Source organism: Nansenia antarctica (genome assembly GCF_963989245.1).
Source record: "Nansenia antarctica genome assembly, chromosome: 7".
NCBI lineage: Eukaryota > Metazoa > Chordata > Actinopteri > Argentiniformes > Microstomatidae > Nansenia > Nansenia antarctica.
In genome coordinates, this window is record NC_137677.1 from 34,275,722 (window position 1) to 34,298,446 (window position 22,725).

At 45.1% G+C, this 22,725-nt stretch overlaps 1 protein-coding gene across 1 annotated transcript; it reads right to left on the reverse strand.

Moving 5' to 3' along the window:
* Positions 1 to 4,908: 4,908 nt before the first annotated feature.
* On the reverse strand, positions 4,909 to 22,497 carry wnt6b (wingless-type MMTV integration site family, member 6b; the record flags this gene model as incomplete). The annotated part of the gene is made up of 4 exons (XM_080536182.1): positions 4,909 to 5,370; positions 7,779 to 8,080; positions 16,442 to 16,662; positions 22,418 to 22,497. 4 exons carry the CDS (start codon positions 22,495 to 22,497, stop codon positions 4,909 to 4,911), a joined length of 1,065 nt encoding a protein of 354 aa, XP_080392308.1.
* Positions 22,498 to 22,725: the final 228 nt, after the last annotated feature.

The window sequence follows — 22,725 nt, forward strand, 5'->3', positions numbered from 1 at the left end:
CTAGCAGTGTTTACTGTATAATCATTTTGGGGATCCTGATCAGGTAACATTGCAATCACAACAGCACCATGACTGCTGGGGGCCCCTGGCGCGAGCATAGATGACTTTTTTCCTCCTACGACTGGTGGATAGATGATTCACTTTTACTTCGTCAAATGTATTACGTTGTAAGTCGTTTTGGATAAAGGCGTCTGATAAATGCCAAACATGTAAATGTAAATGTAATTGTATTACTACTCACATGATCCACTGTCACCGGCCTTGGTGGGCGCCTCTCCCTCAGCCCCTGCAGACACCAGCTGAACCTCCATCTCCACCGACGTGTCTCCTAAACATCACTGTCTCATCCAAACACACCGCTGTGAGAGCAGAGGTCTTTCTCCCTGTGGGTTATAATTAGAGTGATTACCGTCAGATTAAATCTCGCCCCAAAAAGTTTATGAATAGATCCACTTTGAGTAAGCATCTCAGTGAAGATTAAGAGAGAGAGGTTCAGAGAAGTTCACAGAATTTTCGGGAACATGACGGTATTAGGTTACCTGTAACAGTTCTTGTTCTGTCTCTCTCTCTCTCTCTCTCTCTCTCTCTCTCTCTCTCTCTCTCTCTCTCTCTCTCTCTCTCTCTCTCTCTCTCTCTCTCTCTCTCTCTCTCTCTCTCTCTCTCTCTATATATATATATATATATATATATATATATATATATATATATATATATATATATATCTCTGACAACAAAGAACATATCTGGAGATTCACATTCAGGAAGAGATCACTGTTCAACTGGCTTTCATCAGTTTTCCTGTCAACAGATGTTCTCAGTGACATGATGATTTAGGTTCTAGGGCCTGTTGGGTCTCAATGCACATCAGTGACTAGGTCACTAGGTTCAGTATACATCAGTATGGATCATATGTACTTTTTTTTATTAAAAAAAAAGAATCAGACCAAAACTCAGGTCTTCCTCCCAGCGGTATGATTGATGCAAGGAAACGACTGTCTGCGACGTGACAGTTTATCCACTTACAGAGTGGCAGCCGTTCATTAATGGTCTCTGTGTGTTTTACAATCAGCAGGCATAGACAGACACATCTCTGAATACAGCACATTCCTCAGGCAGCGTTCGGTTGGGGGGGTGACATGTGGAAAAATACACCTCCTCCTCCTCCTCTCCCATTCAAACAGAGCTGGGGCGCAGACACAGCCACATTAATACCAGGGCTTCTTCTAATAAATCTATCCACTGTCTAATGTTCTAGTTCCCCTGGCCTTGCCCGCGCTCCCATCGCTGTGGCAGCGCGCGGAGAACGCTCCTGGCGCTAGGCTCGTCTGTGGCGTACCTCCGTCTTCTGCACGCTGCTGGCTCCACGCACCGAATTCCTGGAAAATATGAACTTGTGTCGACTTGCAAGGCTCAAACTGAATACAGCGGGAGTTTTTTTTTCCTCTCTCTCTCCCTCCAACGGCATAAATAACTCAAAACAACACCTTTTTTCCCCCCGCTGAGTGGCAAAAGGATATAGTTGAAGCAGAAGTGTCGAAAAGATCTTTCTGGGAATGGTCAATGGGACCGGGTGAGGTGAAGCACTTCAACCTTGACCCAGCGTCAAGTCACCCGGCTAGAACAACACTTACATGATGTGTTTAAAGGTCAATGGAAGGGAAAGAATGACATAACTTTTTTATTAAATCGTCTCTATAAATAGCCCGGTTTAGGAAAGGGTCATGCATTCGAAGTCTCAGTTTTGTCTGGGTCAAAAGCAGTTACTTGTTGTAGTTTCAACATTTTTGAGACAGCCTTTCAGTCAAGAGACAGAAACAATGACAGTGCAATTGATACCAAACAAACTTGAATACTAAAAACAACCCAGAACTAGCCGTAGGAGAACAAAGAACAGTAGACTTTTTATTTGAACATGTTTCGTAAGTGCAGGGACTCACTTTGTCAGTACCACCATTGCCGACGCATATTTCTGGAAAAATTACAATGAATATGAAGTGATTCTGGAGAATACAAATGCCATAATAATCAACAACCAAGTCCTGTAAGTCTCTAGACACTGACATCAACATCTCTAAAACATCATGACAAAGATGTTTACATAACTTGAACATTTTGTTGTGCCTTACATCCAGAAAATGACAAAACCATTAACTTACATTATGACAAGTAGTGCATAAACATACACACAGGAGAGGGGGTCCACTCCGTGGAGAAATTCCATGTCTAATATTTAACTGACAGGTATTGACGGGGGAACTGACCTCCAGTTAACTGGAGTTAACCCAACATGTCCTGAAGCCCCTCTCTCAGAAAGGCCCTCTCTCAGAAAGAAAACATGTATGCAGTCCAGACTTCATCATGCGTGTATCTTACTATTCGGTTGTTAAGTTTGACGTCAGGCGTGACGTTTAGCAATTTCGGGGTCCAAACCAAAGATTCCTCGCATCAGAGTACCAGTGTACTAAAGCGGTAGAATGACAGTTCAAACGTTTTTAGACTCGGATCTATTCATACAACAAGGGACAGCACTTTCCTGTTTTCCCATATTATTGTCAGCGTCTTTGAGCCTCGGAAAAGCACTATATAAATATAATGAATTATTATTATTATTACTGCGGCATTTCGAAGAGAGCGCCTCAGCCAACGTTGGACCCGGAAATACGTCACGACTTAACACCCGAATACAACACATAATCTGAGAGATGATCAAGATAAAGCCACATTTTTTGGTCTCATTTTTGGTTGACAGTGCAACTTAAACCTTTACACGGTAAAGTCGTAATCTCTACTGCTAACTACTGTTCACACCAACTGTACCGAGGGCCTAATATTGTAGCTAGTAGAGTCGTAGAGTAGCTCAGTCAGATACAAGGCAACAATACAGTTGTCTAAATGATGCTGTAACAAAAATGGCATTTAGATCAGTATCAAATAAACTTTATTGACCAGACTGACAGGTTCCGAATCGACAGTAATCCTCGGCAGTGTGTGTAGTCTCTACCATGGTAACAACATTAACTATGAACCCTCTGGCATGGAATCGTCTGGTCATAAAACCTGCTATATTGGCAATAAATTAGAGCTATGTCATCTCTCATCGTGCTTTCTCCGTTTGTTTTCTGCCCACTGCATGGTTTCTTGTCTCACAGATCCCTGAAAGGTGAAAAGTACCAACATAAAGGATTCTATTCATGTACACACAAGACTAACCAGACACCATTACAGTTGTATAGGTGCAGATAACTAACGCACATACTGCGGAAAGAGAAAATGCAGTGTGTTTAGGGTAAAAACACACGTCATGAAAGATGATTGTCAATCACAGTGGAGACATAAGGGTTTATTTCGGCCCGAAACGAGAAACTAGATCTGTCTGTAGGGCTGAGACAATGACGACAGAGGGTCAATATAAATGTGCTTCCAGAATCCTACTGTATGACTGTATGGTAACATCCAACTCACTTCAGTGAGCTGACTTATAAAGAGAGACCGTAGTCTTGGTCTATTCGGTTGTTAAGTTTGACGTCAGGCGTGACGTTTAGCAATTTCCGGGTCCAAATAAAAACTTCCCCGCACCAGAGTACCAGTGTACTAAAGTGGTAGAATGACAGTTCAAATCGTTTTTTAGACTCGGATCTATTCATACAACAAGGGACACAGCCCATATTGTCAGCGTCTTTGAGCCTCGGAAAAGCACTATACAAATATAATGAATTATTATTATTACTGCGGCATTTCGAAGAGAGCGCCTCAGTTGGACCCGGAAACACGTCACGACTTAACAACCGAATTGTCAGCATAGGATGTGATTGCGACTGGCCTTCCTGCAAAACATAACTTATGCAAGAAGCAAGAAAAGCTTAATTGAAAGTGCATTACGAAAGCCCTGTATACTAAACAGATAAACAACAATATCATTCTTTCTCAATACGACACCTCATGAAAAAATTTTTACATGTTGTTTTTTTTCTCCCATTTACAAACTCCTCAAACAAACAAAGCCATTATGCTAACTAGCTAACTATGCTAGTTACGTAGCTCCCATATCCGAAGTGCTTTAGAAGAGATGGTTCGACACATTCCTCATCTTACCACTACGAGTAGTCTTGTCATGGTTTATAAATAAGTCTCAGCGGGTATCAGTTTAACTCCACACCATGAAACAAACATGGCGCTCGTCCTCCAAAAAACATAACCCCCAATTTCCCTTTTTCATTATTTGTTTGTGCTTTTATACAAAACCAAAAAACCTGACGACATTCAGGTTGACATTTCGGTTCTACGTCAAACATTTGACTTATGAAAATGTTACGAGCATTTGTTTCCCCCCGATATTTTCAAGATAAAACAACACTCAAAAGTCAGTCTGCTTTTGTGACATTGTCATCTTTTGTCACCCCCCTTTGTGGTTACACGGTTAACTGTCAATGCTCGTAGCGAACAGTGTTTTCCTTAAACAGTGGATCTCAGCATGCTCCTCTTTGGTCCTAAAGAGTGGGTTGAGGCTAGAAACAACAAGGTCGGTATTATTCTGGGTCACTGGCCAATTTCAAAGGCTGTAGGTGGGGGTCACCGTGCAAACAGGTCCGAGAGGTTCCCTCCTGAAGGTTTCTAGAAGAAGCCTCAGGAGTTTTTCTCTGTGGGAGTCACTTATCTATATGGGTGATCATTCCGGACTGTTCTACAGCTTGACAGTTGAGTTTACTGTAGTAGTCTATCCAAGACGATCCTTAGATAAGCCTCTAACTCCGGGTGCTCCTCCTGAACTGAGGGATGATGGGAAGCTTGATTTCAGAGCACCACCATTGTTAAACAAGTAGAGGGGGGTGGGGTGGGGGGGGGGTCTGTAACCTGTAACCAAACTCCTTCCCGGGCGGGGGGGGGACGGGGGGAGTGCTAATGCTAATGCTAGTGACATAGACTCAGCTCCTTCCTCACCGAGCACTTCTTGCACTGCACCACGCAGCACCAGTGGAAGCGGCAGAGGCAGTTCTCCTCGAACACCACCGTCTCGTCGCGGTGGCCCCGCCCGCAGCACAGCAGGTCGCAGCCGCTCACGTCCATGGCCGTGCTGTTGCACATGCGGCCGCGCGTGCCCAGCGAGCCCGTCTTGCGGTTGGGCAGGCAGAAGTCCGGCGACTCGGCCGAGTAGATCAGGTCCTGTTTGTCCGGCGGCTTGATGTTCTGGCCCACGGGGACCAGGGACTTGCCGTCGTTGCCTCCCATCACCTTGGAGGCGCCGTTGAAGCGCTCCAGCAGGCGGTCGCCGACCTCCCGGAAGTGGGGCATCTTCTTCCAGCAGGTGCGGAGCGTGCAGGAGCCCGACAGGCCGTGGCACTTACACTCCGTCCTCATGTAGTTCCTCACCGCCTTGGTTGGTTGAGACACACAGAGACACATAGGTGAGATAAAAGCAAGACGCTATTCAGAAGGAATTTAACCCCCCCTCACCTAACCCCCCGACACACACACACACACACACACACACACACACACACACACACACACAGCCACCATCATGCCTCTGGCCATCCCAGATCTCACAGGCCTTGACAACGGAGATCGTTCAACTTAAACACTTGAGGGATAATTAACCCATCGTGCATCACATCGCACGGCTCTCTCTCTCTCTCTCTCTCTCTCTCTCTCTCTCTCTCTCTCTCTCTCTCTCTCTCTCTGTCTCTCTCTGTCTCTGTCTCTCTCTCTCTCTCTCCCTCTCTCTCTCTCTCTCTCTCTCTCTCTCCATTTTAATCTGACTTTTTTCAGGTTCTGTTCAAATGATGTGGCCCACTCATTCGCTTTATGTTGTTGTACTTTTCAAAAGCCTCGGTCCTAATGCTGTAATTGTCTCAACATGTTGCACCCCACTCCTACCCATTTACCTGTCTCTGACCTCTCGGCGTGGTTTTAGGTTGTAAAAAAACAGTGAGTCCCAACTGCGATGAGGCAATACTGACAGGGGTGAGCAACAAATGTGACTCCCAGGAAATTCGAAAGAATAACATGTAATTAACTTCTCAAACAGGCAGACAACCTCCGACTCCGAGTGCAACATAGCTTTCTCCCTATCAACAAGGAGGATGCTGTCATGGCCATATTTCACATTGTCTACATACATGTGTATCCTTAAATAAATAAAGACTTTTTTTTACAGGAAATATAAGCCGCTACTTGCTTTAATGGCTTGAAAACAAGAAATGTGGCACACACTTGTTTTCTTGTTTGAGATACTTGATTCTTGTTCAAATATCAGTTTACAGCGTAACAGAAATATGGCTAGAGGCTGTCTTGGATGATGAATTGGTTGAGGTTCGTTCAGCTAGACAATAATTTCCGGATATAATTTTCACATTTGTTTCTAGGAGCCCATAAAAAGTAATACAAGTATGATGGAGAGCAGATTTCCATCTTCTGTGTTGAATATAATCCCAAAACATTTAAAATCGCCACGTATCTGTGCTTCTGCGTAGACTAGCAGAGGCGAAGCACAACAATTCTAATACTAATACTAAAATACTTATACTAAAATACTAAAAATACTAACTCAACCATTACTTCAAACATGTTATCATGACCTTGAACACATCTCAAAACCCTTTCAAAGCACTCTACCACTCTTTCATCGTACTGGAAGATAATGGTGAGGTGAAAACAGCAGCATCCGCACACTCAAATCTGTGCAAAAATCATTATTCTATTGCAAGCTTTGATACTCTTCTTGATACTCTTCAGCTCCAGAACCTCAGCTCAAGTCTGATAACAGATGAGCGATGGTATTTTCGCTAAATGCTGTATGTAAAGCACTTTGAATTGCCCTTGTTGTATGAAATGTACTATACAGATAAACTTGCCTTGCCTTGCTATTTTGAAAGATAACGGTGAGGTAAAAAAAACTTGAGAGAAGAAAGAAAGAAAGTTCACCGTACCAATATATTTATATATTATTAGTTTAGATTATATATCTAAATATATTATTAGTATGCCAAAGTGGTATTATGAATCATATACAAACATCTCATGTTAATCTTTCATAGCTTTAACAAAACGTGACACATTCACAAATGTGAGGTAAAAAAACTGTGTTTTCGGACTGAGAGAAGAAAGTTCAAGAAAGCTGGGTTCCCAGACTTTCTGAAACATCAAATTCAAGCACCTTTCAAGGACTTTCAAGACTCAATTCCCTCAAATTCAAGGACCCAACACGGCATAGTTTGAGACAGATATAGATGAGAATAGGAACTATCCGCTCACAGACAATAATTAAAAAGAGAGGCTTGAATGTGTGAACACTAGATGGTCTCTTGCCTTCTCTACCACAGCACAGCAAAACAATATATTGTGAAATATATGTAAAGTTAAGCAATACAGAGACTTATTTACTAGTTGACGAGCTAAGCAAATTTTTTTTTTTTAAATGGAATATATACAGTATATATTTTTTTTTAGAGAGAGAGAGAGAGGGGAATTCAAGCACTTTTAATGACCCATGTCTATTTTCAAAAACTCAAAAACAAAGGATTAGCAACTTGCATCTGGCCTTATTTTAGTGCTTTCAATACATGTCGCCCTAAAGAAATACTAAATAACAGAAGAAATCCAGCTCTGAATGGAAGTCTGCTATGGCTACATTTGCAAGAGAAATGCAATTCAGTGAAACTCAACAGCGCAACTATCCAATCAGACCTTGATTTTTTCTTCTCAAATTCACAAAACTTTCAAGGATCCCAAGGACCCGTGGACGCGGGAGCCCTGAGGAGCCCTGAGAGAGTTGCCCGTACCAGCCTCCCCGCCTCGTTGTTGTGGAGGTCGATCAGCGTCCTGATGTCACTCTTCCCCTTCTTCCTCTTGGCGTCCATGAACTGCTTGGACTTCTCGTAGCCGAACTCCACGTCGTCGCCGCAGCCGCCCCACTCCCACTTGACCCCCTCGGTGGGCGTGGCCGAGGCGGGCCGGGGGGGCGCCCTGCTGCGCGTCGCCTCGCAGCCGCACTGCAGCAGCTCGCCCATGCTGCACGCCTGCGTCACCGTGTGGGTCACACCCGCCGCCGTGATGGCGTACACGAACGCTGTCTCCCGGATGTCTGGGGGGGTGAGACACGCACACACACACACGTAAGCATTTATGTATACGTGCACACGCACGCACACACACACACACACACACACACACACACACACAAACACACGTAAGCATTTATATATATATACGTGCATACGTGCACATAGACACACACACAAGCATTCATACATATGCACACACACACACAAGCATTCATACACACATACACAAGCATTCATACACACATACACAAGCATTCATACATATGCACACACACACAAACATTCATACATGCACACACACAAACACAAACAAACACAAGCATTCATGCATACACACACACACACACACACACTGCCTCTACACAACATGCATCCAACTCATCCAACTACCGGTGGTGACCTGAGGTCAGTGTGTGTGCTGATACCAACGCCCCCCCCCCCCCCCCCACCCCCCCCTCCTGCTATCTGAGATAACACACAGCTGCTGGGCTATTCCTGTCCTGAGGCTTACTGGCCTCGGCCACGGGGACCAACTACCATGTACTACTGCTACTGACCACTACCATGTACTACTGCTACTGACCACTACTGACTGAACACTACTGACTAAACACTACATACTGAACACTACTGACTAAACACTACTGACTAAACACTACTGACTAAACACTACTGACTAAACACTACTGACTAAACACTACTGACTAAACACTACTGACTAAACACTACTGACTAAACATTACTGACTAAACACTACTGACTAAACACTACTGACTAAACACTACTGACTAAACACTACTGACTAAACACTACTGACTAAACACTACTGACTAAACACTACTGACTAAACACTACTGACTAAACACTACTGACTAAACACTACTGACTAAACACTACTGACTAAACATTACTGACTAAACACTACTGACTAAACACTACTGACTAAACACTACTGACTAAACACTACTGACTGAACATTACTGACTGAACACTACTGACTAAACACTACTGACTGAACACTACTGACTAAACATTACTGACTAAACACTACTGACTAAACACTACTGACTAAACACTACTGACTAAACACTACTGACTAAACACTACTGACTGAACACTACTGACTAAACACTACTGACTAAACACTACTGACTAAACACTACTGACTGAACACTGCTGAGCATTGCTTACTGACTTACGCCATTATTTTAAGAAGGTGACGATATGTAAATCAGACGCAGTTTTGTCTCTATCAAGCTCTCTACTACAGGACAGGAGGGAGGGGAGGGAGGGAGGGAGGGGAAGGAGAGAGGAAGGGAGGGGAGGGGAGGGGGGGAGGTAGAGAGGGGAGGGGAGGAAGGGGGAGGAGTCCAGGAGGCAGTTAGCGGTCCATTGTGTCGAAGCCGCCGAAATGAATGACTTTTATTTCGTGGAAGTTGGACGACGCGAGTGTGCAGTCACCGCCCTGCGCCCTGCCAGGTCCATATCTCAGGATTCAGTGAATGGGATTCATTAAGGCTAGTGAAACCCGGCCGCTGCCGTGAGAGTCCCTCACACACACCAGAACACACACACCAGAACACTCTGGGATATTAATACCAGCTGTCCCCCGTCTGCACAACCAGAGATGTCTCCATACAGGCCTGGGAGTGTGTGTGTGAGAGTGTGTGTGTACAGTACAGTATGTGTGTGTCTGTGTGTGTGCGTGTGTACAGTACAGTATGTGTGTGTCTGTGTGTGTGTGTGTGTGTACAGTACAGTATGTGTGTGTCTATGTGCATCCGTGTGTGCGTATGTATGTGTGTGCGTGTGCGTACAGTACAGTATGTGTGTGTCTATGTGCATCCATGTGCGTGTGTGTGTCTGTGCATCCGTGTGTGCGTATGTATGTGTGTGTGTGTACAGTACAGTATGTGTGTGTCTGTGTGTGTGTGTGTACAGTACAGAATGTGTGTGCGTGTGTGTACAGTACAGTATGTGTGTGTCTATGTGCATCCATGTGCGTGTGTGTGTGTGTGTCTGTGCATCCGTGTGTGCGTATGTGTGTGTGTGTGTGTGTGTGTGTGTGTGTGTGCGCGTAAGTGTGTGTGTGTGCGTATGCAGGTGTCTGTGTGTGTGTGTGTGTGTGTGTGTGTGGCGTCTCCCTCACACTCAAACACACCTCACACACACACACACACACACACTCCCATACGACATAATTCTCCCTAAGAAGTCTTTTTGTCATGTGAAACGTGCGGGCCAGTTCCCATCACACACCCTAGCCTGGTTTCTTTTCAGGCTAAGCCAGATGTAATGGATCTGGATGAAGACTAATTTCTCCTCTTGGGCTACTTAAGACTCTTGGGCTACTTAAGAGGAAGGAGAACCCTGCGGAAGGGGCAGCGCCGTGCTGACGGAGGACACTCCTCTAGTCTAAGAGCGTCCCGAGTCATGTCACACAGGGGCGGCCGGTAAATGGTCAAATGGTAAATTGACTGCACTTATATAGAGCCTTTTTTGCTGCTCCAAAGCGCTTTACAACGGCCTCTCATTCACCCATTCACACACACATTCACACACCAATGGCGGCAAGCTGCCATACAAGGCGCCGGCCCGCTCACTGGGAGCAATTTTGGGGTTCAGTGTCTTGCCCAAGGACACTTCGACATGTGGCCGGCCGGGGCTCGAACCGCTGATCTGCCAACCTTGTGATCATTAGACGGCAACTCTCCCTCCTGCGCCACAGCCCTCTAGTCTAAGCCCTCTAGTCTAAGAGCGTCCCGAGTCATGTCATACAGGGGCGGCCAGTAGCCAAGATTAGATTAGATTAGATTAGATTAAGGCTAGAGAGGTTATAGGTTAGAGGTTAGCTAGAGAGGCTGGCTAGCAATCGTTGGTTCGCTGGCTAGCAATCGCTGGTCAAGCAATCCCCTCCTCAGCAGGGAGCTGGATGTGAGCTGGTGACTGGAGGGTTGCTGGTGTCCTGTATCTAAAGGTGCCTACCACTGTCGTTGCGGCCTTTGAGCAAGGCACTTAACCCCCTAATTGCTCCAGGGGCGCAGACTAAGGCTGACCCTGTGCTGAGAGCAAACATCTCCACAGAAGGTAGTGAGTCATGTCCTACTATGGCTGCGTTCGTAAAATCCTCTCTCTCGGAGCGCACACTGGGTCCAACGTCATAAAGGGACCTAAGTAGTCATTTGATTGGACAAGAGGCATTCCATGAGTGGTGATCAGATTGCAGAGTGAATTTAGGAACACACCCCGAGTCTCCACAGAAGGTAGTGAGTCATGTCCTACCGAGTCTCCACAGAAGGTAGTGAGTCATGTCCTACCGAGTCTCCACAGAAGGTAGTGAGTCATGTCCTACCGAGTCATGGCGACTACTTGTAGATACAACAAGAGGATTACTGAGTCAGAGGCTGTTTCCTGTCTCAGAGAGGAAGATGACATGGAAAGCGTGCAGGAAAGAAAAACTTAAACAACTATTAGTTAGTTTAGCACACGATTACCAACAACAACTGTTCTCCGGAGCCCGGTGTTTAGTAAAGATCCGCTTGTTTCAATTGAAGGTCTGTCCCTTCTAGCTTTGTCAGTAGCATCGAGGCAATATTGTCACATGACACTGTGTGGTGAACAAGTCTGCATGCCGGCAATTCTCAAGTCGCGCAAATGACCAAAAAGCTTCTTAAAAAAAAAGAAAAAGAAGACGTGTTGAAAGCCCACTCAATATAACAAACAACAGTTTTAGGATAACTAAATACAGTACTTATAATTTGTGAATTGGATGACCTGTATCGTGTGCCGTCCTGCTTCGTAGGCTAATGGGCTAGTGATACATGGCTTGTAAACAAACATATGTTTTAGGACGTCATGGACTGTGTGATCATCTAATTATCATCATGTTGATGTTCTATCAGCGTGTTGTGATGTGCAGTTAGATAGCGATGTTCTTTCTTAACTGCTAGCTAGCTACCAATGCGATGGTAGCAAACACGTCTGTTTTGATTCAGAGCGTTTTTCTCCAGTATTTGGTTTGAGGTGTACCAACATTCAAATAAGCACCTTCAACTATTTTCAGATTTCAATGTATGACACATAATCTTAAATCCTACAATCTGCACTTTCATAATCTCAACAAAAAAAAGAAGAAAAAAAAGATCTGCACTACTTTTTCACCAGAGCCTGTCATAAACACATTACATGTTTACTTTCTGTTTGTAGAGAATGCAATTAAAACTATAGTGCATAACACTTTCATCGGTTCAGTTTTCAACACTACTGTACCAACTGTATTAAGAGAACACTATTATGAAGACATACAATTAAGAGACGAGGGGAGGAGGGGATGAAAAAAAAAGTATTAAACATCTCTTCATTTGAGCACCTTTTTTTATATTCTCCTCCGAGACACAAATTCCAAACAAACGTCTCCAGCCAGCCTGTGCCTGGGCCTGTCTGAGAGCACACTTGATGCCAGAAGGGGCTTCTAGAGGAATTAGCTAATATTTTTTTAATACTCAATCTTTAAGTCAACGATGCATGGGTCCAGAAGGGCTCTGAGACTCGGGCTCGGGGGCCTCTTCTGAATCCGCCATCTGACCCAACGCAAACGGGTGTGAATAATTCTGATTGATTGATTGATTGATTTTGGCCTCCGCGGGCCGGGCCGCGGTCCGGGGAGAAGCTTCAACTCCTCTACAGTGCGTATCTCGTTGCATACCTCAGATCCATCCCGCTAACATGAGACGCGCAGCACAGAGGACAAGGGAGGCATCCCTGCAGATGAATCATACACACTTTACACACACGAGAGAGAGACACATATTATACATTCCGCCTTTTAAAAAAAGAAACACCAAAAAGATGCGTATGCCTGATATCGCACAGCTTCTTAACGTTAATCTGGTAATTGGCCTTGTGCAGCTGGCCCTGCTGATCTCTCTGAACGATGAAAACACACGTTTCTTTCATGGCGCTGAGAGCTGTAGCGCCATCTGACCCGCTCCCGCTATCAAGTTCAAAGGGGACATGTGTGAAGGAATGTGTGTGTGTGTGTGTGTGTGTGTGTGTGTGTGTGTGTGTGTGTGTGTGTGTGTGTGTGTGTGCGTGCGTGCGTGCGCTCTGATTGTAGCTGAACATCGCCGTTCAATGGACGCACACTGCGCATTTCTCTGCGCTGGTGGGGTGAAACAGGGATTATATTCAAGAAACAAGAGTAATGATTAGCTTAATTACCCTGGAACAACTGTCTGCCCCAGGGTGGCTGTCAGCTAGTGTTTATTCTCCCTCTGTATTCTGTTACCTGATACAGCCCAGACAGTCATCTATCATTCTCTGGTAAAACAAGGGCAGAGAGAAACATCCCCATCTATGATTGTATCAGTTTTCAGTGCGCCTCTCTGTAATTAACGCCTGGGGGGTAGTTAGTTTGTTATTTGAACATAATCGAGATCACAGGCAAGAAGGCTGCGATAGATCATTAATGAGGAATCTACTATTACACGGAGCAGACAGGGTATAAACCTAATTGCTTGCTTACGATCCCTTGAGGATGACGCGAATGACTTTCTCATCATGAGCTAATGATAATCTTCAATTATACGTTCCTCCTCAGTCTCGACCAGAGGGGACCTACAGCAGTAATCTCACTGACATTATGACATGCCAGAATGTCTCATCTCCTCCAGGGTGGACTGCATGGAGGATGAGTGTGACACTTATCCATAAAGGACAGCTACTGTACTGTACCACCTACAGAGTGTGTGAGTGTGTGAGTGTGTGTGTGTGTGTGTGTGTCTGTGTCTGTGTCTGTGTGTGGGTGTGTGTGTGTGTGTGTCTGTGTCTGTGTCTGTGTCTGTGTGTCTGTGTGTCTGTGTGTGTGTGTCTGTGTGTGTGTGTGTGTGTGTGTGTGTGTGTGTGTGTGTGTGTGTCTGTGTCTGTGTCTGTGTGTGTGTGTGTGTGTGTGTGTGTGTGTGTGTGCGCGCGTGCGTGTGTGTGTGTGGTTGTTGTGCGGTTGTGGAGAGTAACGTTTGGAGTCTGGCGTAAACATCCCAGACGATGCTACAGAGCTCGCAAATGCTGATTGACAGAGAGGCAGACAGAAGCAAAGCTGCTTGACAGGTGAAATAACGCGCTGCATTCCTGAGGTTGCAGGAGAAATGACACGTCTGCTGCTGCTGCTGCTGCTGCATGATTATCTGTTCTCATTAGAACCAGGTTCGGTCTCGGAGCATTTTCTAAACGACTTCATTACATCCGTGAGACAACATGTTTGAAACAGGCCGCGCCAAGGCGGCTTTGCAGCAAAAACCTTTGGCACAGAGAAACCAACACAACAACAGCTTTGGTTTACATGTTTGAAGAGAGGAAGAAAACAGCCCCAAGTTATTTTCGCAAGAGGGAAGAAGAGAGAGAGAAAAAAAAAGTGTCGGCAACTTTTGTGTGGGCCCAGCGTGCATGCGGGGAAGCGAGCTTGTCTTCGCAGGGCCCGCGGTATTGACGAATGGTCATTAGACCCTACCTCTTCGTAATTGCGGTGAATGTTTCAAAACAGAGGAGCACTTAAACCTCACGTATAGACACAGAGGAATGTATGATTAATTACCATTTCGGTTGGCAGATTCCAGCTCTTGGTGAAAGGAGCCGTAATGTTGTAAGCCTAATGCTGATAATAAAAAAATTAAAACATCTCTTCCCTCAACTCTCGCTCTATGATCATAATTCAGCTGCTAAACAGATCGATCCTATAATGTCATAAGTGAGGTCAGAATCCGTGGAGTTATTGGTGTGCCTCCCTCACAACATGACTGACCAGAGGAGACCACAAGCAGTCTGCCCTCTGCTGGCCGGCCCCGACACAACTGAATAAACCAAACCACAGTTTACAGGACGAGATAATGTCTGTAATCAGACACTTTGGAAAGTTTCATCTTAACAGCCATATCATCCTCATCTGGAGCTGCCAAACCGAGACTCCAGAGCCCACAGAACACTTTGCCTCTGCCACAGAGGATGCCGGGCTTCCCCTGGGACGACTTCCAGCAGGGTTCCTACAAGTTTCAACAAGACGGATTTAAGACCTTTTTAGACCTTTTTAAGACCTCTTTGAATAGAATTTTAGACCTATTCGCGAGTCGCGACACCATATGATAGCTTTTTGTCATCCTCGAGGTGATGAAATTAGGGATTTCACTGCCATACAGACAAAAAAGGAAGCGAATCGGCTTTTTTTTTTTGGTTCCAGCTTGTTTCATTTCCACGTAAATAGATGTGGTCAGACTGATTTCCTTGCAGGATCTCGTTTTTAAGACCTAGCACCTCATTTTTAGACCGAACAACTGAAATTTTAGACCTTTTTAGGCCTTATAAATTGGAATGCTAGATTTTAGACTTAGCTCACAACCACGCTGCAGTTCATTTGAGTTAGAACATCTTTCAATCACGTTGTCATTTAGGCTACATTTCTTGTCTCATGTTAGTGATGATGATGATGATGATGAAGATGATGATGATGATGAGGATGAGGATGATACCTAGTACCTAGTCATAAGAACCAAGCTGTAGTTCTTTTGAGTTAGAACATCTTGCAATCATGCTGTAATTCAGGCTACATTTCTTGCCTCATATTACTGATGATGATGATGATGATGATGATGATGATGATGACTAACAGGGATCTCTTCAACACCGGCACTCTAATTGTATTGGATATGAAAGAAAGTCCTCTCAAGATTCAACCAACGGCGGGCATGTATTAGCTAGTCAGTGAGACACAATAAAGCCAATAAGGGATGGCGTACACAATATTGGATCAGTGGCTGGTTGACAAAACACTTCTTTGTTTGGGGCACTCAAAAACGGTTTTCTAAGGACCAGTCATACAACAGCGAAAAGGGCTGGTACGACTGTCAGAAAGGCAGCCCAATAATTGCAGAGTAACGGAGGCCCCAACATGAGGTTTATGACTCACTTCAAAGGCACTGGAAGATGTTCCCAGATCAATGGTTATGAGAGGCAATTTCAAAGATAATTTCGAGTGTGTGCAATTTGATGCAAAAGAGGAGCAGTGAAGTGTAAATCTGTCTGGTTAAGATACACAACAGCTGTCCTTGTTCTCCACGGCCGTGACTGGAGAGGCAGGACCTCAGGTTGAAACCAGGTCACGAGTTCAAGCCTTAAGTGAGAGAGAGACTGCTGAAGCATGACAAAAAGAAAAGAAAAAGGATGGTACTTGGATGATGAGCCCCTTATGCGGGCACTACTAGCGTACAACTATTTACGTATTGGAAAAAGAAGTGTGGAGGAGGAGGAGGAGGGGGGGTGGGGGGGGAGAAATCGTCGGGGTTCCATGATGATAATGTTTTTTCCATAATAAAACAAGACAAGTTCCCACTCACCTTGCTGCATTATTTTGCCAAAGTACTTGTTCTGACTGGTGCAGTTCCACCGGCGAAAGCGGAACTGGTACTGGCATTCCCTCACGCCCAGCTTGGCTCCTTTGGCGACCTCGCTGACGATCTCCGGCTGGGTCTGGCACAGCTCGGCCTGCTTTCCCGCCAAACGCTTGGTCTTCCTGCAGATACTGTTGGGGTCCATGACCAGAGGGCTCCCCACCGCCCTGCAGGAGGGAGGACACCACAGCAAGCACACGGCAGCAGCACACGTCACTGACGGCCTCCTTTTCATACCAGGAATAACATCACGCTGAGCTCATGTTTCATTCGGGGAACATTATCTCAACACAAATATAAAGGGGAAGAATAACAAGCACCTAAACGTAGGTAGGGCCTAACCTACAGTGTTTCTTCTTCTTCATCAGACACACGAAATATACTTCACAAAGGGTCACCCCTGTTACGAAACGTCGTCTTTTTTTTCTTCCGTCGTTCATTTTCGTCTTTTGCCGGGAAACATTTGCGTTTCCAGCGTATAGAGAGGACTACTGGGAGTACAGTGATCAGGGAACGTAAGGAGAGAGAGAGAGAGAGAGAGAGAGAGAGAGAGAGAGAGAGAGAGAGAGAGAGAGAGAGAGCTGTGTCTTAATAGACGGGTTTCTCCAATAGTGTTGACAGATGGATGTTTACACTTGGATAAATTGTTTATTTCAGTTCCTAATGAGAGAATAGGCCTCAGGTCCAATACTCTGTACTCCTGCCAGTACTTCTCGTGACAGTTGCTATGACATAATGTGAGAACAGCACTATAGTAACCCCCCCCCCCCCCCACCCCTCCCTACCCCTCACCGCTAGTCTCCCCAATTGCCCCCCCGCCCCCCTCCTATTCAATAACTCTGCATCTGACTCCGGTTCAGATGATCCCCTAAGATGAAGTCAGGTTTTTTATCATTCTGTGGGAGTTCTGTAGGCTAGATGTGTGTGTGTGTGCAAGAGAGAAAATACCTCATTGCTTTTCATTCACTCCTGTCACAGCTATCTCCTTGACTAATAACATTCGTCTGCCTTGCGAGTTTGTTTTAACAAGTCTCTTGCCAATACCCTTCCATGGCGGTCTGATAAGAAGTACTCTACGAGACACGACACACCGAAGACAGTTGGTCTTAACATGGAAGGTTTCCCATCCCTCTCGGTAAGTCAATTACTTTGTTAAAAGTTGAAACATTCATATTGTGGTCTACATGTCAGTGCATATCCATAATGAAATCAAAATACAAATGACTTGTGCAATAAAATTTAATTTAGCAGCAATAGCATCATGGAATACTACAGCCAACACATAACTGTTCCTTGAGGACAGTTAAATGTGAAAATAGCAAACTGGTTAAGCGTATTGAAATTCATACAAATCTATCCCAATAGATCAAGTTGTCCTTAAAGTGGGGGAGACAACGCTAACGCCCACAACGTTAGTTAATGTGAGAAGAACCTGTTTACAACGCTCCAGAAAACGCTCCAAAAAAACGACTTCTGGATACAGACACACTCTTTTACTAGTTATTGACGACGTAAGCTATTGACAACATCTCCATGGTGACAGCTCATGAGCGGGAAAACACATCGTGAGCCTGTGCTTCGGTCTCCCTGCGTCGATCTGAACTCAGTGAACCGAACCCACTCCTTGTATGATCGAGATGTGTGTGCAGATACATTTACTTCGCAGACGCACACTGACTCCTACTTTACAACCGCTGATTACCTGGTGTGTCCTGGCCCCCGAACCCGTGTGAATCTGTGTGCCAGGATCGTACCAATGAAACCGGGTCTCTGTACAGACCGCTCACAAAAAAGGGCCTAGGTTTTTTACAGCAGGAGGTGTGGACTTGTAAAACAGCAGCAGCCCACGCTGGACTGGACGGGGGTTTCTTTCCCGTGTCCCGTGTCATCGTCAGCGTGAGAAGCAGACCCCGTCAGATCAGACGACCCTCTTTCCAGACAGGCGAAGCTCGATATGATTTCATATCACAACTGACAGCTTTATCGCGCCACTAACATACTCTGACTTTAAAGGCTTAACGTAGCCTCCGTAAACCCTTTATAAGACCCAACATGGATGCCTCACATCCAGATCCTATTTGGCAAAGCACCAGATGTAGGCCTACCGTTATAACACCCACATCTTCTGTTAAGCAACCTACACTACAGTGTGTAGCAGACCTTATAAATGATTTATGAAGACTTCAGTAAAAAAAAAAAAAACTTCATAACTTTTAAGCGGGGTATAAACAGCATGAGCGCTGGCACGGATGGATATGCGGTCAGAATATTATGGCTCCAGTGATATGGAGATGAAGACATCTAGTCTGTCTTGACCGAGCATTGTTCCAGCGGTAATCAAAACCAGCGGATGACCCGACAGGGAAATTCGGAGGAACAAAATGCTATCGATGGTGAACGGAAAAGAGGACATGAGTCTTGACAAAAGCAGCACCCATAAAGGGAACTAGACTAGAGGGTCAAGATAAGCAGTCAATCTTTCAGTCAATGTGTTATGTGTCTCTCCTATCGTTTATCAGCTACAATAAAACTCCAGGACATGATGGAAGGCTGATGGGGGGGGGGGGGGGGGGGGGGGGGTGGAGGGGGGGGCTAATCATAACAGTAACAAGGATGTAATGCCATGTTTGCAATCAAGGGCCCTCCAAAGACCTGCCTCGCATGAGATACCACAGAGATAATACAGGCAAAAAAATTGAGACGGAAACTGCGATAAAACAACCACATATCCAAATAATCAGTCCCAATGTAGCCCTCTACACGATCCTCTTGTAGATAAGCTGTTTTTCTAGCTAGGCCACCTCAGGTTTCATTATGAATTGCATTGGCCATAGATATGTGCCTGCTTGCTTTTTTTTTTCTACTTTGCGAACGAGTGAATTTCATCCTCCTTAATCCCCCAAGTATGCTGCATATGAAGTCAGTCACGGCAGGGCGGGAGCAGGCGGAGAGCCTTGGGTTCAGTTCTGTGGTCGGTGGCACGGAGCCATGGCACAATCTTCTGCTAGAACTCAACACTAAATCAAGTGACTGGAACTCCACCGGCCCGCACGACACCAATGCGCCTCCGCCGCCGCTGCTGTCTCATGTCACATGTTCCCAACTTCTCCATCTTCACAATAAGCGAGGACAAGGCGTGAGGGAGGCTACAGGCAGGGCCGCATAGTGAAACATCCAAAAAACGTCTGGAAGTCGGTTGAAGAAGAAGGGACCACATGCTTGGGTGGTGTAACACACACTACACCGTGGCCAAACCCCCACAGTCATCGGTTATCTGATCTGATCCCATCTCTCTCTCTCTCTTTCTCTCTCTCTCTTTCTCTCTCCTTGATTGGAAATCTCGCCATTTTCCAGAAAAGAAAAAAAAAGAGAAAAAGATGTATTGCTTTCACATTGTGGAGTGGGACAGATAAGATCTGGTGTAATGAAGTGCTGCTTTTTCTGCAGGTGATGCAGGGAGGAAGATGATTGGCCCCTGGACAGGAGACGGGAGAGGGGACTTGGGCCGGATAAGGTGGAATGACACACGCGTGTAAGCACACCTGCAGGGCACGCTCCTGGCTGCCTGCCAGCCTATGACCCACACACACACACACTCTCTCACACTCATACACACACACACACACTCTCTCACACTCATACACACACACACACACACACTCTCTCACACTCATACACGCACACTCTCTCACACACACACATACACACACACACACACACACTCTCTCTCACACTCATACACATACACACACTCTCATACACACACACACACTCTCACACTCATACACATACACACACACTCTCTCACACTCATACACATACACACACACTCATACACACACGCACACTCTCTCACACACACACACACACACACTCTCTCTCACACTCATACACATACACACACTCTCATACACACACACACTCTCTCACACTCATACACACACACACACTCTCTCTCACACTCATACACACACACTCTCTCTCTCTCTTCTCTCTCTCTCTCTCTCTCTCTCTCACACACACACACACACACTCACACACTCTCACACACACACACACACACACACGCGCGCACACTCTCTCTCTCTCTCTCTCTCTCTCTCTCTGAGTCTGTCTCTCTCTCTCTCTCACACACACACACACGCTCACACACACGCCAGCAAGGTTGCTTGTCCTGAAACCCGCAGCAGCAAAGGCATTCCACACTCACTCACTGCTCTCCGTCCAAATGATTAGAGACTAATCAAAGACTCTCTGAAAGGAGGTTTATCTCCCAGCGTTTCATCTCTCCCCTCAAATGACATCCTGTCTGGCTGACAACCATTTGCCTTAAAAGACAAGGGGCAGAGAGAGAGAGAGAGAGAGAGAGAGAGAGAGAGAGAGAGAGAGAGAGAGAGAGAGAGAGTGAGAGAGAGAGAGGGTTGTGATGGTATGTCCAGGCTCCCAACAGAAAGCATCTTTGTCCTGGCAGACTCTGCCAGACCTACAGGTGTTCTCACCCTCTGGGTGCCCTACATCTGTCTAGAGAGAGAGAGAGAGAGAGAGAGAGAGAGAGAGAGAGAGAGTTCTCAGTTCAACAGCGCTAATAGTTGGCCTAGATTGAGAATGGGGAGTCAGTCCCAGCAAAACCATTTTTGCTTCCCAGAACATTTATTGAATGTTCCAGATGTTTCCTGGCTGAATTTGTCCGGTTTTTCTTTAAGTAACAAGAACATACACCTGGAAGTTATGAGGAATAAGGTGTCCCCATGCAGAATTGTGTGTAATTGTTTGATCCGAGAACATAATAGCTGGAATGACTGGATTTTGTGCCCATTCAAGTTATCTTTTGCAAACTGTTTCTCGCAACGGTAATACATCTCTTAATATTGTTGTCTAACCATTTCCAAGATGGCTGCCTTCAACTTTTTTTTCTGAACATTTTAAAAACATATTTAGGTCATAACTTTCTGAAAAAATCAAAACAAAGGTTCGGAGAATGTTCTGTCTAAACTAGACATCCCTCTTCAGAAGACTGTCTCAAATGTGTGCATTATACATTATCAGAAATCTTGCACTGTCTTTTTAAGGCACATACATCTTCAAGTGCTGAAAAGACAATTGTTTTATGATGACACTGCCTCAAGGTCCACCTAAAATTTCAACTCTGACCTCTTCACTTTTACTACAGGCAATCATAGACCTCCACAGGCACCCAGCCAAGACGTAAGATAAGGATATTGTTTGATTGAAGATGTCACTACCTGTCTATCCTAGTCTTATTCATCAAAAATAGATTTGCTATTTAAAAATACATTTGTGGATAGTTAAATTGATGCTTTAAAAAAAAAAAAAAAAAAAACTTCATACAATGATTCATTTATCAATCAATATTACTTACTATTACTACGCATAGCAGTGTGTTGATTGATTTTAACAACACCAGATGGAATCGTATATCAATTAGCCCACCTCAAAATGCCAATAGTGGTCATGGACAAGGTCATTAAAGAGGCACTGTCCCATAACATGTTGTTGTTAGCATTTGCCGATGACACCTTCAACAATTCAGTTGCTCCAATATTGGCTATATCATTGACCGTTTTTATTATAGTGCAGTTTGGCATGTCACTTACTCTTAATACTTCCAAAATAAACCAGATGCAATGGAAAGTAGGCTGCTAAACAGTACGTACCTTAGGTGATCTAGGGTGTAAAGGTACAGTAGTATTGACCCAACACATGAGGGGGGAAACATCTGTTTGATCTGCTTGACATGTCTGCCACAAAAAGAGTTAGTTCGAGCATTGAGAACATGAACACGTGTAAAATAGATGATCATTTGAGGACAAAACTAACCTGATTCGGACAAACGCCATTTACACTTTTTACGCAGCTAAAAAAAGTCCTAGCACATGTATGTCAATAAAAAAATAAACTTACCACCACAGTCCAATGATGTTGACTGGACAAAGGAGTATAAAAAACAGGGCAAGTTGTGTCCGAGATAAAGGAATCGTCATTGTGAGAAGTTATCCTAGAAAAAGAGAAAACACGAGCAAAGTTCACCGATGCGCGCCGCCAATCCCAGGTGCAATTATGGTGTTGTTGTTGGTGATTTACGCATGGGACGTCCTGCCGGGTTATTGTAGGGTCCTGCTGGGTGCATGGGACGTCCTGCCGGGTGGGTGTAGGTAGGGTCCTGCTGGGTGCATGGGACGTCCTGCCGGCTTGGGGTAGCGCAGGAGGAT